The sequence below is a fragment of the Zeugodacus cucurbitae genome, chromosome 3 (genome assembly GCF_028554725.1).
Source record: "Zeugodacus cucurbitae isolate PBARC_wt_2022May chromosome 3, idZeuCucr1.2, whole genome shotgun sequence".
NCBI lineage: Eukaryota > Metazoa > Arthropoda > Insecta > Diptera > Tephritidae > Zeugodacus > Zeugodacus cucurbitae.
Genome location: NC_071668.1, coordinates 77,726,063 through 77,746,083, shown reverse-complemented (window position 1 = coordinate 77,746,083; position 20,021 = coordinate 77,726,063). Strand labels below are relative to the sequence as shown.

The window sequence follows — 20,021 nt, the reverse complement described above, 5'->3', positions numbered from 1 at the left end:
AATACATATGAATTTGCGGCCTTGAAACTTTTTATCAGCCGAAAGGCCTATTTTCAAGCGAAAATAATAAATAAGCAAACAATAAGTTCATATATACATACATATATATGTACACCAGTTCCCATTAATAAACAAGACGACCAAAGGGGGCAGGCACTTTCACGATTGCTTGACATTGAAAAATATTTTTTTTGCTCATATATAAAAAAAAATAAAGCCGATAAAGAACCTTTTCTCATGAAAAATAAAAATCAGAAAAATAATTTAAATTTAATTTAGACTTTTATCACACATCGAATAAATGTTTGAAGGTTTGTTGTTTGTATATGGAATATGTTCTTATAAGCTTATGCTTATATTTAGACATGAGTAAGAATATGCACCAAGAAGTCACTCGAATATAAACGCACGCTACCCTTGACCCAACTCAAGGCTGCCCAAATATATATGAGTTTTGTTTTGTCGCTCCCGAATTTTCGAATTTCGAATTGCATTTTATTTACGACACTGCAGTACCCGGTGTTTAACGATTTTTCTTAAAATGCCACATTTAGTCAATTATAGTTCAATAAAGACAATTTGTATTTACTGATAAGAAAATCTGTATCTGTTCTCAGAGCCTGCATACATAGAAGCTTAACCAATTTTGACATTTCGATCACTGCGCATCAAAACAAAATATAAACATATGTGCGTAACACAGACTATAATGAAGTGATTGTTGTAATAACAAGTCTCAATTTGTATCAGGCTTCAATAGTTTTGTCAACGCAATGGTTTTGGGCGCCATCATATTGGTCTTAGCCGCATTGAGCGCGGTCACTACGCAGGAGCAGAATACTGAGCAGTTATTTGGCGATATCTACTATGAGATCGGCAGTTTCTCATTGCGTTACAACGGTAATCGCTGTCAGCGTGAGGTGCCGTAAGTGATCATTTCTTTTTATTTTTCTGATACCATAATACTTTCGTTTCTTCATTGTTTGTATGAAGCGCACGCTATTTCCAAACCGCGCCCAATGCGCCTATAATCGGCAATGGATCCACCGTTCATTGGCAACGCATCGAGGTGTGCTGTGAGGGCTACACACGTTCCCGCGTCGATCGCTACCAATGTGTTCCGGATTGTTCGGCTGTCTCGCCAAATAACTGTCGTAACGGTTTCTGCCGTGCGCCCAACCAATGCGAATGCTTCGCGGAGTTTGTGCGCAACCAGCGCGGTGAATGTGTGCACTCTTGCCCGATCGCCTGCGAGCACGGGCGTTGCTTTTTGAATGGCACCTGTCACTGTGACCCTGGCTATACGTTAGACTTGGAGACACGAAAATTCTGTCGGCCCAAGTGTCCGCAGAAGTGTGGCACCAATCAGGAATGCGTTGCGCCGTGTAAGTGTTCATGTGCGGAGGGTTACAAAATGACGCCCGATTTGGGCTGTCAACCGGTTTGCACACCCGATTGTGGACATGGTAAATGTGTGGGTCCGAATAAGTGTGAGTGCTTTCAAGGTTACCATAAGCGGCCCATGCGAAATGTGTGCGAAGCTGATTGCTACATGTGCGTGGAGTTCTAGTTGTTTTGAATATTCAAATAATTGTTATTTTTGTAGAAGCTGCGAAAATGGTTTCTGTGAATCGCGCAACAATTGTCAGTGCCGAAATGGTTACAAATATGATGTGGACACCACCAGTTGCTTGCCAGATTGTGGGGACAGTTGTCGCGATGGTATTTGCATTGGACCTGGTATATGCAAATGCTTCGAGGGATATGAGTATAGGGAGCCTAACTGTGAACCAATATGCAAGAGGTAAGTACTGAAGGTCCTTTAATATTTCATCGATTTCGTACCCGTACCCTTTGAAATCGAAATAAAAATTCTGTAAGTAACAACCATTGTAATTTCAGAAACTGCGGATACAATGGCGAATGCTTAGAACCAGACATTTGCGGCTGCAAACGCACTGGGCAACTCTGTAGATCGGGACTTTGCGACCCCAGCGGATACTGTGTTTGTCCCATTGCGATGACACATTTCGTAGACAGATGCGTGGAAATGAACCAGCTACATGACCTGATAACCAGCAATGGGCATGAATTCAATCGCCTGTTGAGACGTGAATTTAAGACCCTCATAGGGCGTCACTTTCAATTCATACAATAAGACAACCAAATACATTACATGTTTATTAGTATAAATATATTATGCTCTTTTTTATTTTTATTTCAAGTAATTCATGAATCGAAAATTGAAGGAATTTAACACATTTCATTAGACTGCTATGCAGGATTGGCGACCCTTTATGCCAGATTTGCGGTAACCTGGCTTACAGACGCAAAAGTTTGGCGCCGTGCAATAGCCATTGGGGCAGCCTTGCGGACAATCTGGTTGGCAAACATTCTTCTGTACCGCATCCAATACATAGCCGGGGTTGCAGGCACAGCTATTTGCTCCATCGCAAACACCATTTAGGCAGGGTTGATCACAGTGTGGAATGCACTTGGTGCCGGAGCGATCTAGCTCGAAACCTTTGGTGCATGCGCAGACATCGGGTCCCACACAGCGTCCCTTCTCGCAACCGCTGAAAGATAAAAAATATGAATATCAATAGATTTCATTTAATTCCATGTTTAGTCAAAGTGGGGAACTGTAGTGCAATCAATTTAAGATTACGCTCTGTAAGTATACTCACAGCGTGCACACCGGCTCACAAGCGCCATCCACTTTCGAGTAACCCTTGTCACAAGTACACAAGCCCGGGGCTGTGCAGCGTCCATTCTCGCAGTTGTCGCATTTCGGCTCGCACACACCGCCGGCGGTCAAACGAAAACCATCGAAACAATCACACTTATTGGGCGCCACACATTTGCCAAACTCGCAGGGTTGGTCGCATTGCGGCACACAATATTTCTGTGTGGTCGGTTCCAGCGTGTAGCCCGTCTTGCACTTGCATTGATTTTGCTCATCGCATACGCCGTTGCCGCAGCCAATGGGGCAGGTGGAGATGCATTTGTCCTCGTGATTGCGTACATTGCCGGGTATGCAGACGCAGGTATTGGGCGCTGTGCAAATGCCATTGGGGCAGTCGTCAAGGCAAACTGGGTCGCAGCGTGAGTAGACATGTGGATTGCGCACATAACCCTCGCAGCATATTTGGATCTTGCTCTTATCCGAACTTGTGCCGTTTCCAGCTGGTATTACAGTTTTATCACGTACTAAAGTTGAGGTACTGAAAGCGAGAGGAACATTTTATGATATTATATAGGTCTTATGAATCAGATTGGGCTTGATTGTTCGAAAAACATAAAGTGATATAACTAAGACTCTAATCTACTTTAAATTTGTTAAAGGTAATTCCTGTTTTATAAATTTTTGAAGGTGCACTTGGATGGGTATTTAATACTCTGGAACGTATAAGAATATGTCAATCAAAGTTGAAATATTGAGCTTATATATTTTATTTTATGAAAATTGGGAATACCTCCCACCTCTCATTTAACGATGAGGATATATGATTCTGGAATAGCATCTTAAATGATAGCAATCCGACTAAAACCACCCACAGTTCGTATGAAACGCTTCGGAAATATGGGAACAATGGTTAATATCACTTTATTCCACACTGATTCTCAATATATTGTTTATATATTATATGTAAGACTGTTTATATAAGAAAGACATTCAAATACTTGGACACATAATTACTAATTATTTTGATTTGTTGTATTCTTTTTAATATTTATTCTATACACTATGCAAGTGATTTCAAGTAAAAAATCTAAACAAATGAAATACTGAAAAACCTGTTTTGAAATAATAGTCACGGCGGATTAAAATTGTCGTCACCACTGAAGCTATGACTCAATCATTATAAATCTATAGGAGATATTGGACAATGAATATCTTTGTGACTTGTTTACTTAAGCGACTGAATTTTTTCTCTAAAAATTTGCAATACAGCAAAACTCATGACAATTTGCATCATTACTTATGTAGACAAGTAAATATATTGCCAATAAAACACTTATCTGTATTCGATTTGCTTTGAGTAGTGGCTAGGAACTCTAATTATTTAAATTTTGAGTATCTCCCAAATTTCCTACTCTTGCTAAATAAACCAGCAGTATTTTTGAAACGAAAAGTCTATTTGTCGGCTTTGTGCTTCGACTTTCTTATCACTTATCAGTGCAATGAGGATGTTGGGGTTAGCAGTTCAATATTATTTACGAACTATATGAATATGTATGTATGTCAAATGTTTTCAGTGTTTTATAGAGTATTTAGAATGAAGAAAAATAAATATAGAAATACTTGTGTCGCAGATAGATGAGATAATCAGAGGAGGAAATAAATATTATTATTTTGTTAAAGACATCTGGCCTTTTAAGTATAGACAGCACAGATGTTTTTATGTAATCTATTATTAAAAATTTTCAATACAAAAATTATGCTATCTACGTTGCTTAGCACAGCAAGGTTATTTTAAAAAGTTGTAAGTTTAAGACAAAAACCTCATTGAAGCGTTCTTCAAAAATAGTGGTTTTAAGCGCTTTTCTTGTGTTTATCACTAAAACATTCAGATTTTTCGTAACAAAGAAGTCTAAAGCAGTTTTCGAAAACAGATAACCATATCACAAATATAACCTCAGTCACCTTCACTTTCAAAAAGTTCGCTATACTTACGATACTTCTGTGTAGCAAATGCCCGAGGCCATTTGAGAGCGTGTCTTGTTGACGAACTCCGCGGCGGCGTCTACAAATTGTGTCGCGCGTTGTCTGGCCACCCCACCGCTGCTGGAACTGCCGCCAGCGCCATAATAGTGGTACTCCTCACCGACAGCCAAGTGATTGCCGCTGGCCAAATGTGCACGTCGCTCGTCCTCGAATCCGTTCGCATTCACCACACCAAACTGGCTATCCTGGCCACCCTGATAGATGTCCGCTGCCGTGAAGGTGCGATTGTACTGCGCCGTGTAGTTGTGTGCGTTGTTGTACACCAAATTGGCCGAGTTCGGTGCGGCAGGATAGTGCGTTTTGATGCCGGATGTTTTGATTTGCGCATGCGCACCTACCGCCAGCAGCAGCAGTGCGCTTACAAGTGTGACAAACGTATGCATTGGATGCGCGCGATGAGATCACAACGTAACAATATTAGAGTAAGTATGTATGTGTTGATGTATAAATTTTAGTATTGTGCTACTGTGCTAATTAGAAAATAAGACACGTCCGTCGGCGACTAAAGCTACGCTTCAACTGAGTTGCCAGTTGAAGCAAAAGTGTTTGAGAAGTGCAGAAAAATTTGAATCCATGATTTATTCACATATATTACGCGATTCTGGCGTATATTGTACAGAAATGAGCTGCGAATTTTATTTGCTCACATAAATATGTTTGTTTGTGTAAATACTTAATATAACAATACAGTGTTAGATAAGCCAAGCCAGAGATTATTGTTTTCAGTTTAAAGAATCGTTACATATATATTGCATTGATTTATATATATTTGCTTTTGATTGTGCTTCTTTGTAGGCATAAAATAAAATAAGAAAAATAAAAAATAAAAAAATTTGCTATATTATATAAATATTATAATTTTTGTTTTTTATATTTTTGTATTTTTTTTAATTTGAATATTTTTTTATTTAAAAAAAATATTTCGTATCATTAATTTAAAAATCATTTTATAGTTTGTTCCAATTTTTCATTATTGATATATATTTTTTGATATCTGAAAGACACTTATTTTGCAAAAAAGTGCCTAAAATCCCGCTCAACCCGCAAAACGTCTGCCAAGCTAATATTATGAAGTCTGAGGCTACAAATCTGTCTGAAATGTTTGTGTGTTGTTTTGTTTTCATACTTTTCTTGATCTTCTACGAATTATTGATAACGTCATTTTCGTAAAGAGCTTCAACACCGGTTCGCGCACACAAACACACACATTTAGTATATGTAGCCAGCGCTCACTAAGCATTACTGTTTGACACATAGCCTCTATGTAGACTTTGTATTGTTGTTGTTGTTGTTGACTATGTGCACTTATTGTTTGTTACAGCTTGTTGTTCGTAAGTTCATAAATTCTTATCTCGCTAACCCAAAAGGCGCGCATACGGATTAAAGTCACATACATACATATATACATATACGCATCAATGTCACTGATGCAAATATCAGTACATATATACACACAAACATACAGCAAATTATGTGTGTACAATGAGTTGTCTGCTGTTTGTATGTATGTCAACTTGTTGGGGCAAATATATTTATTCTCTTGAGTTCAGTGTAAGCAAACATGGCATACAGCGAGTTGTTTGATTTTGACGCCAATGAGTTTCTTTTACATATTAAAAAAAAAAACTGAGAAATACAAGTCAAATGCTAAGATATCTTAAAATGATCGAAAAACTAAAAAAAAAAATAATTTAAAAAAATGCGATTGCTATGCTTTACCCTTCACTTTAATCACTTCCCCACTTTTGCCTTTAATAATCGCCAATTCAATTACGCCCTTAAGACAAAAAAAAATTGCTCCACCTTTCGTCTTAAAATCTTTACCTTTATTTTCAAATTAATACTAAAAATAACTGTTGTCTCAGTTCAGAGCTCCTCGCAGCGTCCGCCGGCACGCGTGTAGCCGGGATAGCATTCACAGACGTCCGGCGCCGTGCAGATGCCGTTTGTGCAATCCTCCGTGCAGATAGGCTCACAATGCATGGCCGACGACTGGAGATCGCGTCGGTAGCCTGGACAGCAATATGAGATTGTTTGCAGCTTTAATGAGGGTTCGATGGCCTCGCCACTGCAATATAGAAAAAAATAGCAACTCATTTCCGTTTCAGGAACTCTATTAATAACAATTTTAAATCTCTAGTATTATGGATCTACACTCACAGCACTTCCTTGTAGCATATGCCGGACGCCATTAGAGATTTGGTTTCCAAAATGAAAATATCTCTGTCACTCGGACTATTTAGCTTCCAGAACTGGCCATGCACGCCACTTGCTTGAAGAGTTGTGCAGAGCACAAATAGCAATGCCAGCAAATTAAAATTCATAACTGTTGAGTTGAAATTTCTATTTTAATGTTCAAAAGAAAAAATATATGAATTGAGATTTTCTCTTAATAATCCGTAGCGCGTGGCTTTCTTCGCACAACTGACGCCGTTCGCGCTTATGCCTGCTGTTGCCTGCTCCCCAAACGGTTTTCCCTCAGTTTCCCTTAGCGTACACTTTGCAGCATCTTTCTTCACTTGTGCCTTCGATAGCGCTCATTCTTTCTTCCCATAATTACTTATGATTCTCGCTCTTAGCACAAAGAAAGTCCACATATGTACTGGTTGTTGTTGTTGTTCGATTTTCCGCATTCAAGATTAGCCAAACACTGAGAGCGCTGTGGATGAGCGTATGCATGCGCGGCTGTGAATTAGATTGAGTGTAAGCTAGCCGGTAACCCACTTTTGCGTGTGTTCACTGATATGAAAGTTCATGGCATAGAATATTCAATAAATATTGAATATAATTGCAGCAATTTTTATTGAGTTGCTCACACACACTTATGTATATTTATATTGAATATGACACTCTTCAGTTCAATGTAGAGATCCTCTTCTATAAATGTGAGTGTCTACTTCATTTTCGAGCCTAAAACGCCACTTTATGAACTTGAAGACTACATATTTAAGATCTGGCGCCTAAATGTAGACGAAAGTTTCAGTTTTTATTAAATTTTTAAGGGATATGTGCTTGCTCCGTATATATTTCTAAGAGGCAATTAGCAATCGAAGAGGTCATGACTACATAGGAAGACATCAGTGAGTCAGGAGATCACAGTAATGCTATCTTTAATAAATCTAAAGTTTCGATTTACTTTACTCAACCATCAGCATTGAACTCTGAATTGAGCACTTGTTTTTATTTATTTTACATTTCTATTTTAACACTTTTGCTACATAGAACTCTTAAAAGATAGTCTGCTCAGTAGAAGGGCGTTATTTGAAAATTAAACATGAAATGTCTGCCGATCAACATATTGAACTCTTGCAGCAGCGTCTGATTGAGTCTGCTGGGTTTCATGGACGCATATGTGGTCACCTTATCTGGTTCCATGCACTGATCGATGAAACGCATGAAGCCCTCTTTGCAGCGACAACGACCTTTGGCATTGCAATTGCCATGCGCACAGCGCTGAAAGATGCGCACGGGACCCTCAACAATAGAACAACCGCATACATTCGGCGCTATGCATTTGCCATAATAACCGCAGCCACTGAGAAGAAGCGTCAAAATACGTGATAAGATTTTGGAAAGTTACTCTTACTTACTCTTCGCATATACCCTCACACTTGGGACCGCGACGCACATAGCCGTTGAAGCAGCGGCAAACGCCAGGCGAGAGACAAATGCCGTTTTCGCAGTCTGCGTCACAGACGGGCAGACAGGAGCTCGTGTTCTGGTCAAAACGGTAACCGTTCTGACAGATGCAAGTGGTGTGATTTACACAAAAGCCATTCTCGCAACGCCTGAAAGAAATTGAATTTTAACAGAGTCTTTGCTAAAACTCAGCGCTTACATGTAACAGTTGCTCTCACATGCGCTACCATTCAAACGCTTCTGATAGCCGTGGAAGCACTCGCACTCATTCGGCGCCACACAGTGTCCGAAACCACAATCCGGTATGCAAACGGGCTGACAGCCCATCGTGCTGGGTGGCAGCGCACGCGTATAACCCTCAGCGCAATCGCATTTATTCGGCTCGATGCAGATCTCATTGCGCGCACAGCTGGACTCGCAGCGCGGCATGCAGTACTTTCGTGTCGGATCCAACTCGTAGCCCGCTTGGCAAATGCACGTGCCATTCAGGTAGCACTGGCCATTCGGACAGCCGAGCGGACAAGTCGGTATGCAGACATTACGATGATTGTGCACGAATTCGTCGAAACACTTACAAATGCCGCCATCCAAGCAAAAACCGTTGGCCTGGCATTTGTTGCCGCAATCCGGCACGCAGCGGTTCCAGTCGAAGTCGTATCGCTTATAACCCTTACAGCAGACCTCTATGACATTGAAGTAAATACTGTTTGTGCTGTTGCCAACCACTTGTTTGTCCTTCTCGAACTGGAAGAATACGGCGCTAGACCATTGGTGGGCGACAAAAGGAAGGAGTTTCAATATTATTATGAAGACTTGTGGTGTATTCTGCGTACTCACGGCACTTCGCGCAAACACTTGGACGGGTGACTATTGGGCAACGGCAGTGATAGGCCCGGCTGGCGTATATGCCACGGCTTGACGGTCGTGGTTGTTGTTGTCCAATACTTTTCAAAATGTACACAATACACGAAGCAAAACAGAAACGCAAATGATAAGAGCGAGTTGACAGCTAAGGCGCGCAAAAGTGACATAATTTCCACAAGATGAAACAACAATTAAAATAATAAAAAAACAAATGATGAAACAATATTAAAAAGAGCCAATGGACCGCGGCCAGTTGTGATGTCTTAGGCGTTTGAACAACTATGGCGTACTGAAAACAAAAACACGGCTTAGCAGTAATCTCAGTACTCAGCACCTAATTGAACTGGAAATCAAATAAAATAGACTAGAGTAGACAGTATTGCTCTCTGAGTCAGAGTCTAAGCTATCACTCTGAAGCAAGTGTAAACATCGCTAGATCGAGCAGATTCAGCTCTCTGGTTTCAAAATACTGTTAATGTTGTCACTATGGCATATAGCGAGGTTCATGATCATTTGCCATAGCTATATTTGCAGTGACGCGCTCTAGTTTCGTACTCATAACTTGAAGAAATCGTATAATATATTGGCAGGTATTTATTTTTGTGTATAAAATATTTTAATCTATAGTATAAATAAATCGGCTTTCTAGTTTAATTTAAGTTGGGCAATATTTTTCTACCATCAATGACACTACTGTAATAATCCACAGACTTCTTGGCTATGCGATCCTTATTTGGACTCGTCATATTCAAATAATAGAGACCGTACTTCTGCCTGTAATGTAAACAGAAACATATGGAGTAAATTATTTAGCGAAAATATTTAATTTTGCTTACGTATAGCCCATGTTCCACTCGAAATTGTCGATTAAACTCCAATGGGAATAATGCGTAACTTGGCAGCCATCATTGATAGCATTTAGCACAGCTTGCAAATGAGCCTGTAGGAAATCGACGCGTTCGGTGTCATCTAACTGACCATAGTCCGACCAACCATTTTCCGTTACGAACACTTCAACATTATCATAATGGTCACGGATCCACCTACGAGAAGTGTTATTCGGTATTAGAAAAGAATACCAGTTTAGTGGAAACTTAATTTATAATGACGCCAACTCACTTGAGAATATCTTCAAGTCCTTGTGGCACGCAGTAAAGCCAATTAGAGTTGCCCTGTTTCCATTTCTCATCGACAGAGTATTGCAGTTGCGAGTCATATTCCCAAGAGGGTATCTCGCCGGCAGGTCCGGGTGCGTATGAAGCATAACGAGAAGTGTAGTAGTTGAGACCTAGAAAGTCGCCAGAACCTCTAATAACTTTAGACCAGAATTCATCGAACGGCGGCAAGCGCGACCAGGATAGACCTTCACGTAAGCTATTGTTTCTAATATCATCCAACACGAGCTGAGGATAATTGCCAGTTTTGCCGAAAATCGGATTGGCCAGCCAACCAAGCTGTAAACGCGTGGAGACATTTTAATCATTTTTTTCAAATGTGACATCTTCAAAACTCTTTTGGCTTACCGAATACTGCATGGCGCGCTCGACGACATCGTATTCATCACTCCCCTGCTGTGCGTAGTAGAAACGACTGCTAATGGTGATGCCAATTTTGCCGCGCTGTCGGTCGAAGTAATTCGCTTTGTAAGCGCGATAAGCCGCGGCATGAGCGCGCAATGTATTATCCATGCAGAGGTAGTCGGCAACGCCGGGCGAATGCACCAGCGGTGGGAAGTACGACTTACCATAGCCCAGCACACAATAATCGAAGGGCTCGTTGAATGTTATCCACTTCTTGACGCGGTCGCCAAATGTTTCGTATAGAAACTCAGCGTAATAACGGAAATATTTAATAATGATATCGTTGGTGAAGCCACCGAATTTGTTCAGCGCCTCGGGTAGGTCACAGTGAAACATCGTCACCATGGGTTCAATGCCATTCGCCAGCAACTTGTCTATCATCATATTGTAGTAGTCAATGCCCTTCTGATTGATCACCGTCGTGTCTGCGTTGGGCAGCAGGCGTGGCCATGAGAACGAAAAGCGATAAAAGTTGACCTTTAATATAGTGTGAAAAGCGTTTGGTAAAAATTTATTTTCTGGTCTATACAAAGCGTTCTACCTTTAGCTTTTTCAGCGCCGCCAAATCTTGCTCAAATCGGTGGTAAGATTCTGCCGCCACGTCACCGTTTGTGCGATCCATTATACGCTCCGGATGTGCATGTGTGTATGTGTCCCAAATGGAGAGACCCTTGCCGTCTTCATTCCATGCGCCTTCTATTTGGTAAGCGGCAGTTGAAACGCCGAATGAGAAGTCCTGTGGAAAGCGCTCACTACCGCCTTTGTGTTGGAGTTGACATCTCTCGTCACACGCACAGCCGTGCCACAGCAGGCTGCAAGAAAACGGCAAGTATTTTGAGAATGTAAAAGTCAACTTTCATGACTTTAACTTACCACAGCATAAGGACGAAGAAAGCTCTCATTGCGCAAATATTTACTTAAATTACCCAAACTCAATGATTTCTGCCAGCAGTATTCTTGTCCGTTCAGTTTGGTTGAATTGAGTGCACTGGTTTGAATGCCGTCCAGCAAGCGATAAAGAAATTTCCGAAATAAGAATTTATAAAAATCTGTGAGATTGATAAAAAGTGCATTGTGAAAGCAAAATAAGTGATTGCGCTCAAAGGTTTTCGACTCCATGCTTTTCAACGACGGAAAGAGATCATTGTACCGTTTTACAGTAAAAGGTAACGGGAATGCTTGAATGGTTAAAAGGGTACGAAGTTAACAATCGATTGAGTCTTCCAAGCTCTGGAATTTAGACTTCACAATTGCATATTACCGCGTGAAGGCTTTCGAAGTCTTCACAGCTTAAGTGATAAGAATTTATTTCGGGACTCATTCCTAAATTGCAGTTACACCAAATGTTATGTTAATATTTGTTTTCTAAAAATAGATTTGATTTATATTCTAATCATTTTGCACACACATGTATATACATAAATACTAAACAAAAATCTACTCACTCAAATTATTATCGGTCACTGGAAACTTTCTGTTTTTGTTTAAAAAAATCTCCAATGAAACGTCCACGAATGGTTCAATGTTAATGCTACGAGTGCGAGCGCTAGTGAGGTTAAAAAATAAATCCAAAATAGGAAACAACAAAGCTTAGCTTAGCCACACATGCGAGCAACGGCAAATACAAAGCGTCTTCCAGTACTGATAAGCCACACCGTGAAAGACCTTTCGGAGGGCCAACGGCGGCTTGCGAACGCGCACTTCCTACAAAACAAAAAGTTCAAACGCCACGAAACGAGCGAAATAAAAGGAAAATGCTTAGCCGACAGACATGGCGGCAAAGGCGAACTGTGGCAACACTATTCGCGCTGTTTGTAGTTGACCAGCCCGCCGATTCGCAGAAAATTCGCTCAACTAACTTTCAGTACGGATTATTCGCACGGAGCGTGAGTACAGCCAAAAATTCTGTTTGCGGAATCGGAAATTTTCATAAAGCTTAACAGTCTTAAAAGCGGGGTTTATTGACACGTGAATGTGAATGTGAAAAGAAAACAAGAAAAAGTTTAAAGTATCGAAAACAGCAACAGTAAAATTACAGACTACAAATTACTGAGTTGGACCAGAAAAAATAAGAAAGTGATTGAACGCGCGTTATACAAGTTCAAGTAAACACCTTACGTCATCATGACGACCGTTTTCACTAGTAAACACTTTAGTGCACGCTTCTTGTTGTTGTTGTGCCTACACATTGTTGTAATTGTCGGCAGCGCTGACGGCCAACAGCAACGACACCGGCGGCAACGACAACCTTACGGTGGTTATAATGTTGATTCCCCTGAAGCGGACAAGGCATCAAATGAAGTGACGCCATACCAGCGTTCCTCCCAACGCGGCAGAGACACGCCGCGCAGACAGTTCAATGAGAACGATGTAAATTATCAGTTTAGTAATCGTCAGTTGGCAACATCGGGTGCAGAGCAGCTGTCGCGACGTCAACTACGGAAACAACAACAACGTCTGGAGAAACAGGCGAGAGGTCAAGAGCGATCCAGGGAAATGCAATCGGATGGAAACAAATGCCATATTTGGGTGCCGTAAGTAAAAAGCATGCGAGAAACGTCGATCATTGCTTCATCTGGACACATATCGGCTACAGACAAAACATTGAATTAGTTAAATTGTGAGTTGAATCTGTGATTAGGCAGATCTCGTCATACATTTCTGGCATAATGTGTCATCTTTCTTAGGCTAGTTAGTAGCATGATATATTGGTGTAATATTATGCAGAGGACTAAAGATCTAGGTATAATATTCGCAAATGCTTATTCTTTAGCGCATTTTTCGAAACGTAGACCCTTAATCCGCTCCGATAAATTTCACCGAAATGCAATGAACTTCGTTTCTATAAATTTAATTGCCAACAGACTAATAGTAAAAGTGCTCTTCTTCGCCATGCCTTTCCAGCGTCGAAGTGCTCGACAAGTATCCGTATGCGCAACGCATACAATTAGATCAACAAAATCAACAACAAAAAATTCTGGTCTGCTGCCCTGGCTATGCGGCATTTCGTTGGCGCGGCACCACACTCTGCCAACCGCTCTGCGATAATTGCCGCAATGGCCGCTGCATAGCGCCAAATGAATGCGAATGCTTCGATGATTTCACGGCCAATGATAATGGCGACTGTGTGTTCACCTGCCCGTTGGGTTGTCTGAATGGACGTTGCTTTCTGGATGGCACCTGCCAGTGTGATGCCGGCTTCAAGTTGGATGAGACGCGCAAATTTTGTCGGCCAATTTGCAGCAACGGCTGTGGCATGAATCCGCGCCACAACTGCACCGAACCGGAAGTGTGTGGCTGCGCGAAGGGCTACCAGCTGACAAATGATGGCTGCATGCCAGCATGCGATCCGGATTGCGGCGAGGGTGGCGAGTGTCGCGAGCCGAACCAGTGTTACTGCCGACCGGGCTATGAACTCAAGGATGGTGTGTGCCAACGCGAGTGTTATCAGTGAGTATCGAGAAAGAGTTTCTACTGCATTATTCAAAATATTTTCAACTAATCTTTGTAGGAAATGTGACAATGGCATTTGCTACAGCAACAACCGCTGCATCTGCAATCCTGGCTTTACATATCATGAACGCTCAACACAGTGTGTGCCCAATTGAGAGTAGTTAGTAATATGTTATGCGGTTATAGGTGTGATAATCTTAGTTATCTTGTGATAGTAATTATAAAAACATTAAAATAGTAATATGAATAAATTTCTGAAGTGTTGGACTCAAAAAGAAAAGTTTTCATGACTTCAATGCAGAAGTCATCCCGCTTGCCATCCAACTCAAGTTTTCATTATAAAATAGTAAAAGTTAAACAATTTTCGCTTTGAACACACACTTTCACACCCTTTATAGATATACATATGAATAATTCCACATATAAAATGATTATAGCCACGAAATGTGATATGTAAAGCGTTGCATATTTCCAGGGGTATTTACTGATTGTACTGGATTTCGGGTAGTATATTAAATATATTAGTTATTTTTATTTAATTTAAAATATTTTCGAATATTCCATAATTGCTATAAATATAGTTTTCCAAAATCATATTAATGCATATTGGATTATCTGCTGCAAATCCATATGCTGAACTGCGACATCAAAACTTCATCAGTAGGCTTATGGGAATATCATGTGCACCTGAAAGTTAGAAATAAAAAGAAAATGGATTTGAGTCAAATTTTCTATTATAATAATCACACAGCGTTCAAACGGGCAACCTATTGACTCACCGGTCTCATGTCGTGTTTGATATATGCGCACGCACAGATAAACGATGGCGATTAGCATAATTCCAATGAAAATGGATCCGCCAATTATAATCCATAGTGTTTCTTTACTGTATTTATTATGAGAATTTGAAATCTGTCTTTGATACTCGCAAGTATAGTTTTTCTGTATTGCATCCTTTGTATACACTATCAAATAATCGCTTGTATCACAAACCGATGATTCTTCTTTCAGACAATCAGTATCAGTAGCATTTCGGTCACAAAGTTTCAAGCAACCACCTTGGGAACTCTCTCTCCAACAGGTACACTGGCTTCTGCAGATATCCAATTTCTTGTTCTGCTCCTGGGTTAATGCTAAGCCCTTTATATGCCACATGTCAGTGTCCATTGTCAACTGTACACATTCAGCATTTTCATTGACGCGCAACTCGTAGCCGTCTGCGCAGACGCATTTACCTGGTGCAGTGCATGTGCCATTCTTGCAGCCTGCACGACACACGGGTTCGCAAACGAATTCATTCTCATCACAAAATCTTTCGGCATAGCCCTCATCGCAATTTCGTAGCTGTATATGGATATGTATGAAATAAACAAGTATTTGTATCATAAATATAAATAGTGGCAATTTAACGTTTGTATTGAACACTATAACGGTAGAAAATCACAAGAATCTTACAAAATTTACAAATACAAATATACAAGCACTTTGCTTAGCATTTACTTAAAGCAATGAAAATCGCAGAAGAGAATTCGCTAATAAAATATTATATTTTTTCGAGATCAATTTTTATTTAACTATAATCTCTATACTACTATTATAAAGAGGAAAGGTTTGTATGTATCTTTGTAATGAATAAACTCAAAAACTACTGTGCCGATTACAAAAATTCTTTCACCATTGGAAAGCTTCATTCATCCCGACTAACATAGGCTATGTTTATTGCTAGAATCACAATTTTCTGGAAATAGTTCCCAGTTGAGAGTATCAAAAAGACTCCGTGATGGAGAATCCTCCCAAGTACGCGCTTGAGAGTCTAGTACGGAGCGCGTGCAACGGCTTGAAGAACAAAATATTAGAAATATACTAGGGCGTCGAACTGTGAGCGTTCCCAACGCCTTCATAATCTGAGAGAAAGACATCGGACACCAAATACTGCAGTTTTAGCTCATTACAAATAATATATAATTTCATGTTCGAATTTTCTTCATTTCACTTTTTTAAAATGAACCCAAACAAGCAACCGGGGAAAGTACATACATATGTATAGGAGAGTGTATAAGTATGTAAAAACTTATAACTTTTGAAATTTTTGTTTAAGCCCGTGCGAAGACGGAACGGTCTGCTAGTATTTAATATTTTGAATTAGAAACATTTTTAATTCAGCACTAATCTGTCTCTATCTATCTTTACTCGAGGTGAATGAAAAGGTGTTGCAGAAGAATAATGAGATATCCAAATTGCAACCGAAAATTACGTGTTGGCATTCTCGCTATATCAAAAAAAAAAAATTAAAATCAATTGTATAATAATAATTAATATAATCCATGTCATGGAAGATAATGAAGTGCTTCCACCAGTACAGTTCGGTTTTCGACGTGAACATAATACTATGTACCCATTGCTTAGAATTAAAAGAAACGTCAAAACAAATTTTACCAATTCAAAGTCCACAGGCATGATTTTTTTAGATAATAAAGCTGCATTCAACTCTGTTTGGCACAACGGGCTCCTTTATAAAATGAAGCTCTTGAATTTAGCCCTTGTTATACTCTCGCAACAAAAGTTGCTAAGAGAGTATTAAAGTTTTGTTTACATAACGGTTGTTTGTAACACCTAAAACTAAACGAGTTAGATATATATACCAAAGTGATCAGGGTGACGAGTAGATTTGAAATCCGGATGTCTGTCAGTCCGTTCGTCTGTCCGTCTGTGCAAGCTGTAACTTGAGTAAAAATTAAGATATCTTGACGAAACTTGGCACAAATATTCCTTGGGACCGTGAGAGGGTTGCTTTCGAAAATGGGCGGAATCGCACCATTACCACGCCCACAAAATGGCGAAAACCAAAAACACATAAAGTGTTAGAACTAGCCATAAATGAAGTTATAATAGTAAAATTTGGAATCAAAGATCGCACTAGGTAGGCGCATATTTGGGTGTAATTTTTTTGGGGAAGTGAGCGTAGCCCCGCAACAAATCTGTTATTTGTATTTAACTCGCAAACCAATAAAGCTATATAAACCAAACTTTCTGCAGTCGGTTCTCTTACGTACACCACCACACAACATGAAAATAGTTGAAATAGGATAATAACCACGCCCACCTCCCATACAAAGATTAGGTTGAAAATGACCAAAAGTGGGTTAACTCACTAACGAAAAACGTCAGAAACACTAAATTGTACAGAAAAAATAGCAGAAGGAGATATGATGTGAGTGAGGATATGACTGCAGCATATTTTTTTACAAAATTAAAAATGGGCGTGGCATCGCCCACTTATAGGTCAAAAAGCATATCTCAGGAACTACTCGACAGATTTCAATTAAATTCGGTATACAATATTTTCTTGACACCCTGATAACACGGATAAAAAATGGGCGAAATCGGTTCACAACCACACCTACATTCCTTATAACTCAATATTGAATTCCACCTGAATCCTTCACTTTATAATATATATCTACATAAGGAACCAATGAAGATAGCGGAATAAAACTTTACACAAATAGTGCATATCATCTCTGGCTTCACTTGTGAAAAAATTGTCGAAAACGGACTATAATTTTTCAAGGCCCCAGATATCGAACATGTTGAACTCAGCGCCCAAGGATAAATTTTAACCGAAAATATGGGTAAATCTCCCAGATAATTTAATGTAATTCTGAGGAAAAGAGAGGAAAGAGTATAAAATGTTCGGTTGCACCCGAACTTAGCCTTTCCTTACTTGTTCTTATTAAAATTATACCGAGTTTTCTTACGAACCGATCATTTATAGTCCACCTAGGAAAGACACACTTAACAAATGGAAAATTCTTGTTAATACTGAGAAAACGCAAGCCATTTTCTTTACAAGAAAGCGTAAAAGCATTTTTCTCCCAGCGAGCCACATTGCACTCAATTCTATTGACGTCAACTGGGAAAAAAGTGTGAAATATTTAGGACTGACTGAAATATTTAGACCCTAGACTGAGCTTTAAAGACCATATTACGAAGAAAATTAACATGTTAGTTCGGACATTATATCCATTTATAAACCGGAAATCAGAACTTAGCATAGCTAATAAAATGTATCTGTACAGATCTATTTTCCAGGCGGTAGTCTTTTATGGGGCACCAGTGTGGGCAGACTCCCACGTCCATAAACTTCAAGTGACTTTAAATAAAATACTAAAACTGATTTTTAATCTTCCAAGGCATTTTTCTACCGCGAAGTTACATGACAAAGCTGATGTTGAGTTAGTCGCAACTAGGTTAGCCCGACTACATCAGAGGTTTAACGATCGTTGTGAATTTTCAACGTACTCACATATTAATGAGTTAATAATATGAACACTACCAAATGTTATCTTAGTTATTAGTTATAAGTTAGAAATAAGTTAGAAGTAAGTAAATTAAGCCATTATTATTCAAGCGTTTTTCTGTAAATTTTTCCCTACTAAAATTTAAGTTATTAATAATCACATTTCATATCCCCAAAGTAAACAATTTTCTAAGCAGAAAAGGTAATACCGCCTGTACTCTTAACATTTATTATTATTAGTCACTGTAAATATATATATTATAAGTTGAGGTGAAATAAATTGAATTGAAATTGAATTGAATAATTTAAAATACTATTGATTGATTTAAAAGCTATTAGATATCCTGGCAGTGCATGTATCTGAAAATTAATTTCGCAACATCAACATTTTTTTTTTTTTGTAAAATTGTAATTATTTTGTACGTTCGGTAAAATACTCTCAATTAATTAATCTTTATCGTGGACAATAAGTCGATTTTCATGAGCAGTTAGTCGTTTTCAATATCTAGAAATTTTTGGAAAATATTAAGCATAATTTTGAAGTTTTTTGCGCATGTTTTTGGCCATTGGAAGTGCTTAAACTCATCAGCGAAAGTAATGTAAGGTCTGTTGGAAATCACCAGCGAGTAACAAAACCGCACCACCGAAAATTTTATCGTTGTCGGTCAACACTTGTATAGATATATAATTCGATAAATGACCTTATATTACAGTTATTTGGCAAAGTTTTATTCCGACATCATCGATTGCGTCCATTGTAAGAATAGGGACAGTAGTTTTGCAGTGAATCCCGGACAAACAACGTGAGGCGAAAATTTTACCTATATACGTCCTACGAGAATGGGATAAAAAGTAAGCCACATCCTTCCTCTTGGTTCTAAGCTCCCACCACACCAAATTTCAGTCAATTCAATTTTTCAAAAAAATGGTTCCTGGTTGTGATATATACTTTTCGAAATAAATTTCCTTTAGTAAGTTAGACAAGTAACTTGCTCCAATCACTTTCGGCATTTCAAGAATGCTGGGTTGATTTGCTTCTAATGCATATTTAATTTGTATAAATTTAATTGATGAAAAATATTATTTCTCACAAACTTTATGCCATTTTAGTTCAAAAATCAAAGAACTGACCTCTTCAACGACATCGTTGTTATATTTTTGATAAATTTCTTGTTGTACAGACGTGTTATTTGTCTGATTTGTACGACTTTTCCGCAGTTCCTTACTTTGCGCACACAAATCGCACGAAACGCCACCGAACAAAAAGAAGCCGGCCGTTAGGGTTATCAAATTTTCGAAACGCATTTTAACAATGCAAGTTTTTCATAAATAAATAATTCCTTGTCACTTATTTGAAATTCTTTCGGAGCTAATTTTCAAACAACTGTTCCGCTGTAGTCCACAATATAAACTGATTAACTTAACGAATAAAATCATGCATATAAACCGAAAAATT

At 39.1% G+C, this 20,021-nt stretch overlaps 6 protein-coding genes across 7 annotated transcripts; 1 reads left to right on the top strand and 5 right to left on the bottom strand.

Annotated features, from left to right (window-relative positions):
- Positions 1 to 696: 696 nt before the first annotated feature.
- LOC105211508 (uncharacterized) lies at positions 697 to 15,822 on the top strand. Its single transcript, XM_054227447.1, has 7 exons — positions 697 to 925; positions 994 to 1,554; positions 1,607 to 1,804; positions 1,903 to 2,155; positions 12,922 to 13,346; positions 13,717 to 14,262; positions 14,324 to 15,822. The coding sequence occupies exons 1-7, from the start codon at positions 774 to 776 to the stop codon at positions 14,418 to 14,420; spliced, it is 2,232 nt and encodes a 743-aa protein (XP_054083422.1). The 5' UTR covers positions 697 to 773; the 3' UTR covers positions 14,421 to 15,822.
- Positions 2,169 to 5,264, bottom strand: LOC105211454 (epidermal growth factor-like protein). The gene is made up of 3 exons (XM_011182870.3): positions 4,679 to 5,264; positions 2,688 to 3,224; positions 2,169 to 2,576 (listed from the first exon to the last, which is right to left on the bottom strand). Exons 1-3 carry the CDS (start codon positions 5,110 to 5,112, stop codon positions 2,267 to 2,269), a joined length of 1,281 nt encoding a protein of 426 aa, XP_011181172.2. The 5' UTR covers positions 5,113 to 5,264; the 3' UTR covers positions 2,169 to 2,266.
- On the bottom strand, positions 6,534 to 7,168 carry LOC105211456 (epidermal growth factor-like protein). The gene is made up of 2 exons (XM_011182871.3): positions 6,890 to 7,168; positions 6,534 to 6,797 (listed from the first exon to the last, which is right to left on the bottom strand). The coding sequence occupies exons 1-2, from the start codon at positions 7,051 to 7,053 to the stop codon at positions 6,596 to 6,598; spliced, it is 366 nt and encodes a 121-aa protein (XP_011181173.1). The 5' UTR covers positions 7,054 to 7,168; the 3' UTR covers positions 6,534 to 6,595.
- On the bottom strand, positions 7,897 to 9,544 carry LOC105211457 (epidermal growth factor-like protein). The gene is made up of 4 exons (XM_011182872.3): positions 9,206 to 9,544; positions 8,568 to 9,128; positions 8,320 to 8,517; positions 7,897 to 8,264 (listed from the first exon to the last, which is right to left on the bottom strand). Exons 1-4 carry the CDS (start codon positions 9,397 to 9,399, stop codon positions 7,973 to 7,975), a joined length of 1,245 nt encoding a protein of 414 aa, XP_011181174.2. The 5' UTR covers positions 9,400 to 9,544; the 3' UTR covers positions 7,897 to 7,972.
- On the bottom strand, positions 9,809 to 11,844 carry LOC105211458 (myrosinase 1). The gene is made up of 6 exons (XM_011182873.3): positions 11,686 to 11,844; positions 11,354 to 11,624; positions 10,756 to 11,289; positions 10,352 to 10,686; positions 10,069 to 10,275; positions 9,809 to 10,006 (listed from the first exon to the last, which is right to left on the bottom strand). The coding sequence occupies exons 1-6, from the start codon at positions 11,712 to 11,714 to the stop codon at positions 9,883 to 9,885; spliced, it is 1,500 nt and encodes a 499-aa protein (XP_011181175.1). The 5' UTR covers positions 11,715 to 11,844; the 3' UTR covers positions 9,809 to 9,882.
- Positions 14,764 to 19,986, bottom strand: LOC105211453 (uncharacterized). Of its 2 annotated transcripts, XM_011182869.3 has the most exons (3): positions 19,697 to 19,984; positions 15,045 to 15,609; positions 14,764 to 14,952 (listed from the first exon to the last, which is right to left on the bottom strand). In XM_011182869.3, exons 1-3 carry the CDS (start codon positions 19,868 to 19,870, stop codon positions 14,912 to 14,914), a joined length of 780 nt encoding a protein of 259 aa, XP_011181171.2. In that variant the 5' UTR covers positions 19,871 to 19,984; the 3' UTR covers positions 14,764 to 14,911. The 2 variants fall into 2 exon arrangements, with proteins under 2 accessions (XP_011181171.2, XP_054083078.1); XM_054227103.1 differs by having other exon boundaries at positions 14,764 to 15,609; positions 19,697 to 19,986.
- Between the last annotated feature and the right edge of the window lie 35 nt (positions 19,987 to 20,021).

Excerpts from the sequence above, each read along its gene's own strand:
- LOC105211508 (XM_054227447.1), top strand. The coding sequence starts at position 774 with ATGGTTTTGGGCGCCATCATATTGGTCTTAGCCGCATTGAGCGCGGTC. Across the intron at positions 926-993 it reads CGCTGTCAGCGTGAGGTGCC|CGCACGCTATTTCCAAACCG; the intron begins GTAAGTGATCAT and ends GTTTGTATGAAG. Across the intron at positions 13,347-13,716 it reads AAATGCCATATTTGGGTGCC|CGTCGAAGTGCTCGACAAGT; the intron begins GTAAGTAAAAAG and ends ATGCCTTTCCAG.
- LOC105211454 (XM_011182870.3), bottom strand. The coding sequence starts at position 5,112 with ATGCATACGTTTGTCACACTTGTAAGCGCACTGCTGCTGCTGGCGGTA. Across the intron at positions 3,225-4,678 it reads ATTTGCTACACAGAAGTATC|TACCTCAACTTTAGTACGTG; the intron begins GTAAGTATAGCG and ends TCTCGCTTTCAG. Across the intron at positions 2,577-2,687 it reads TGTGAGCCGGTGTGCACGCT|CGGTTGCGAGAAGGGACGCT; the intron begins GTGAGTATACTT and ends TTTATCTTTCAG.
- LOC105211456 (XM_011182871.3), bottom strand. The coding sequence starts at position 7,053 with ATGAATTTTAATTTGCTGGCATTGCTATTTGTGCTCTGCACAACTCTT. Across the intron at positions 6,798-6,889 it reads ATATGCTACAAGGAAGTGCT|TGGCGAGGCCATCGAACCCT; the intron begins GTGAGTGTAGAT and ends TCTATATTGCAG.
- LOC105211457 (XM_011182872.3), bottom strand. The coding sequence starts at position 9,399 with ATGTCACTTTTGCGCGCCTTAGCTGTCAACTCGCTCTTATCATTTGCG. Across the intron at positions 8,518-8,567 it reads TGTGAGAGCAACTGTTACAT|GCGTTGCGAGAATGGCTTTT; the intron begins GTAAGCGCTGAG and ends AATTTCTTTCAG. Across the intron at positions 8,265-8,319 it reads TGTGAGGGTATATGCGAAGA|TGGCTGCGGTTATTATGGCA; the intron begins GTAAGTAAGAGT and ends GCTTCTTCTCAG.
- LOC105211458 (XM_011182873.3), bottom strand. The coding sequence starts at position 11,714 with ATGAGAGCTTTCTTCGTCCTTATGCTGTG. Across the intron at positions 11,625-11,685 it reads TTCTTCGTCCTTATGCTGTG|CCTGCTGTGGCACGGCTGTG; the intron begins GTAAGTTAAAGT and ends GTTTTCTTGCAG. Across the intron at positions 10,007-10,068 it reads GAGTGGAACATGGGCTATAC|GCAGAAGTACGGTCTCTATT; the intron begins GTAAGCAAAATT and ends TTTACATTACAG.
- LOC105211453 (XM_054227103.1), bottom strand. The coding sequence starts at position 19,870 with ATGCGTTTCGAAAATTTGATAACCCTAACGGCCGGCTTCTTTTTGTTC. Across the intron at positions 15,610-19,696 it reads ACAACGATGTCGTTGAAGAG|CTACGAAATTGCGATGAGGG; the intron begins GTCAGTTCTTTG and ends ATCCATATACAG.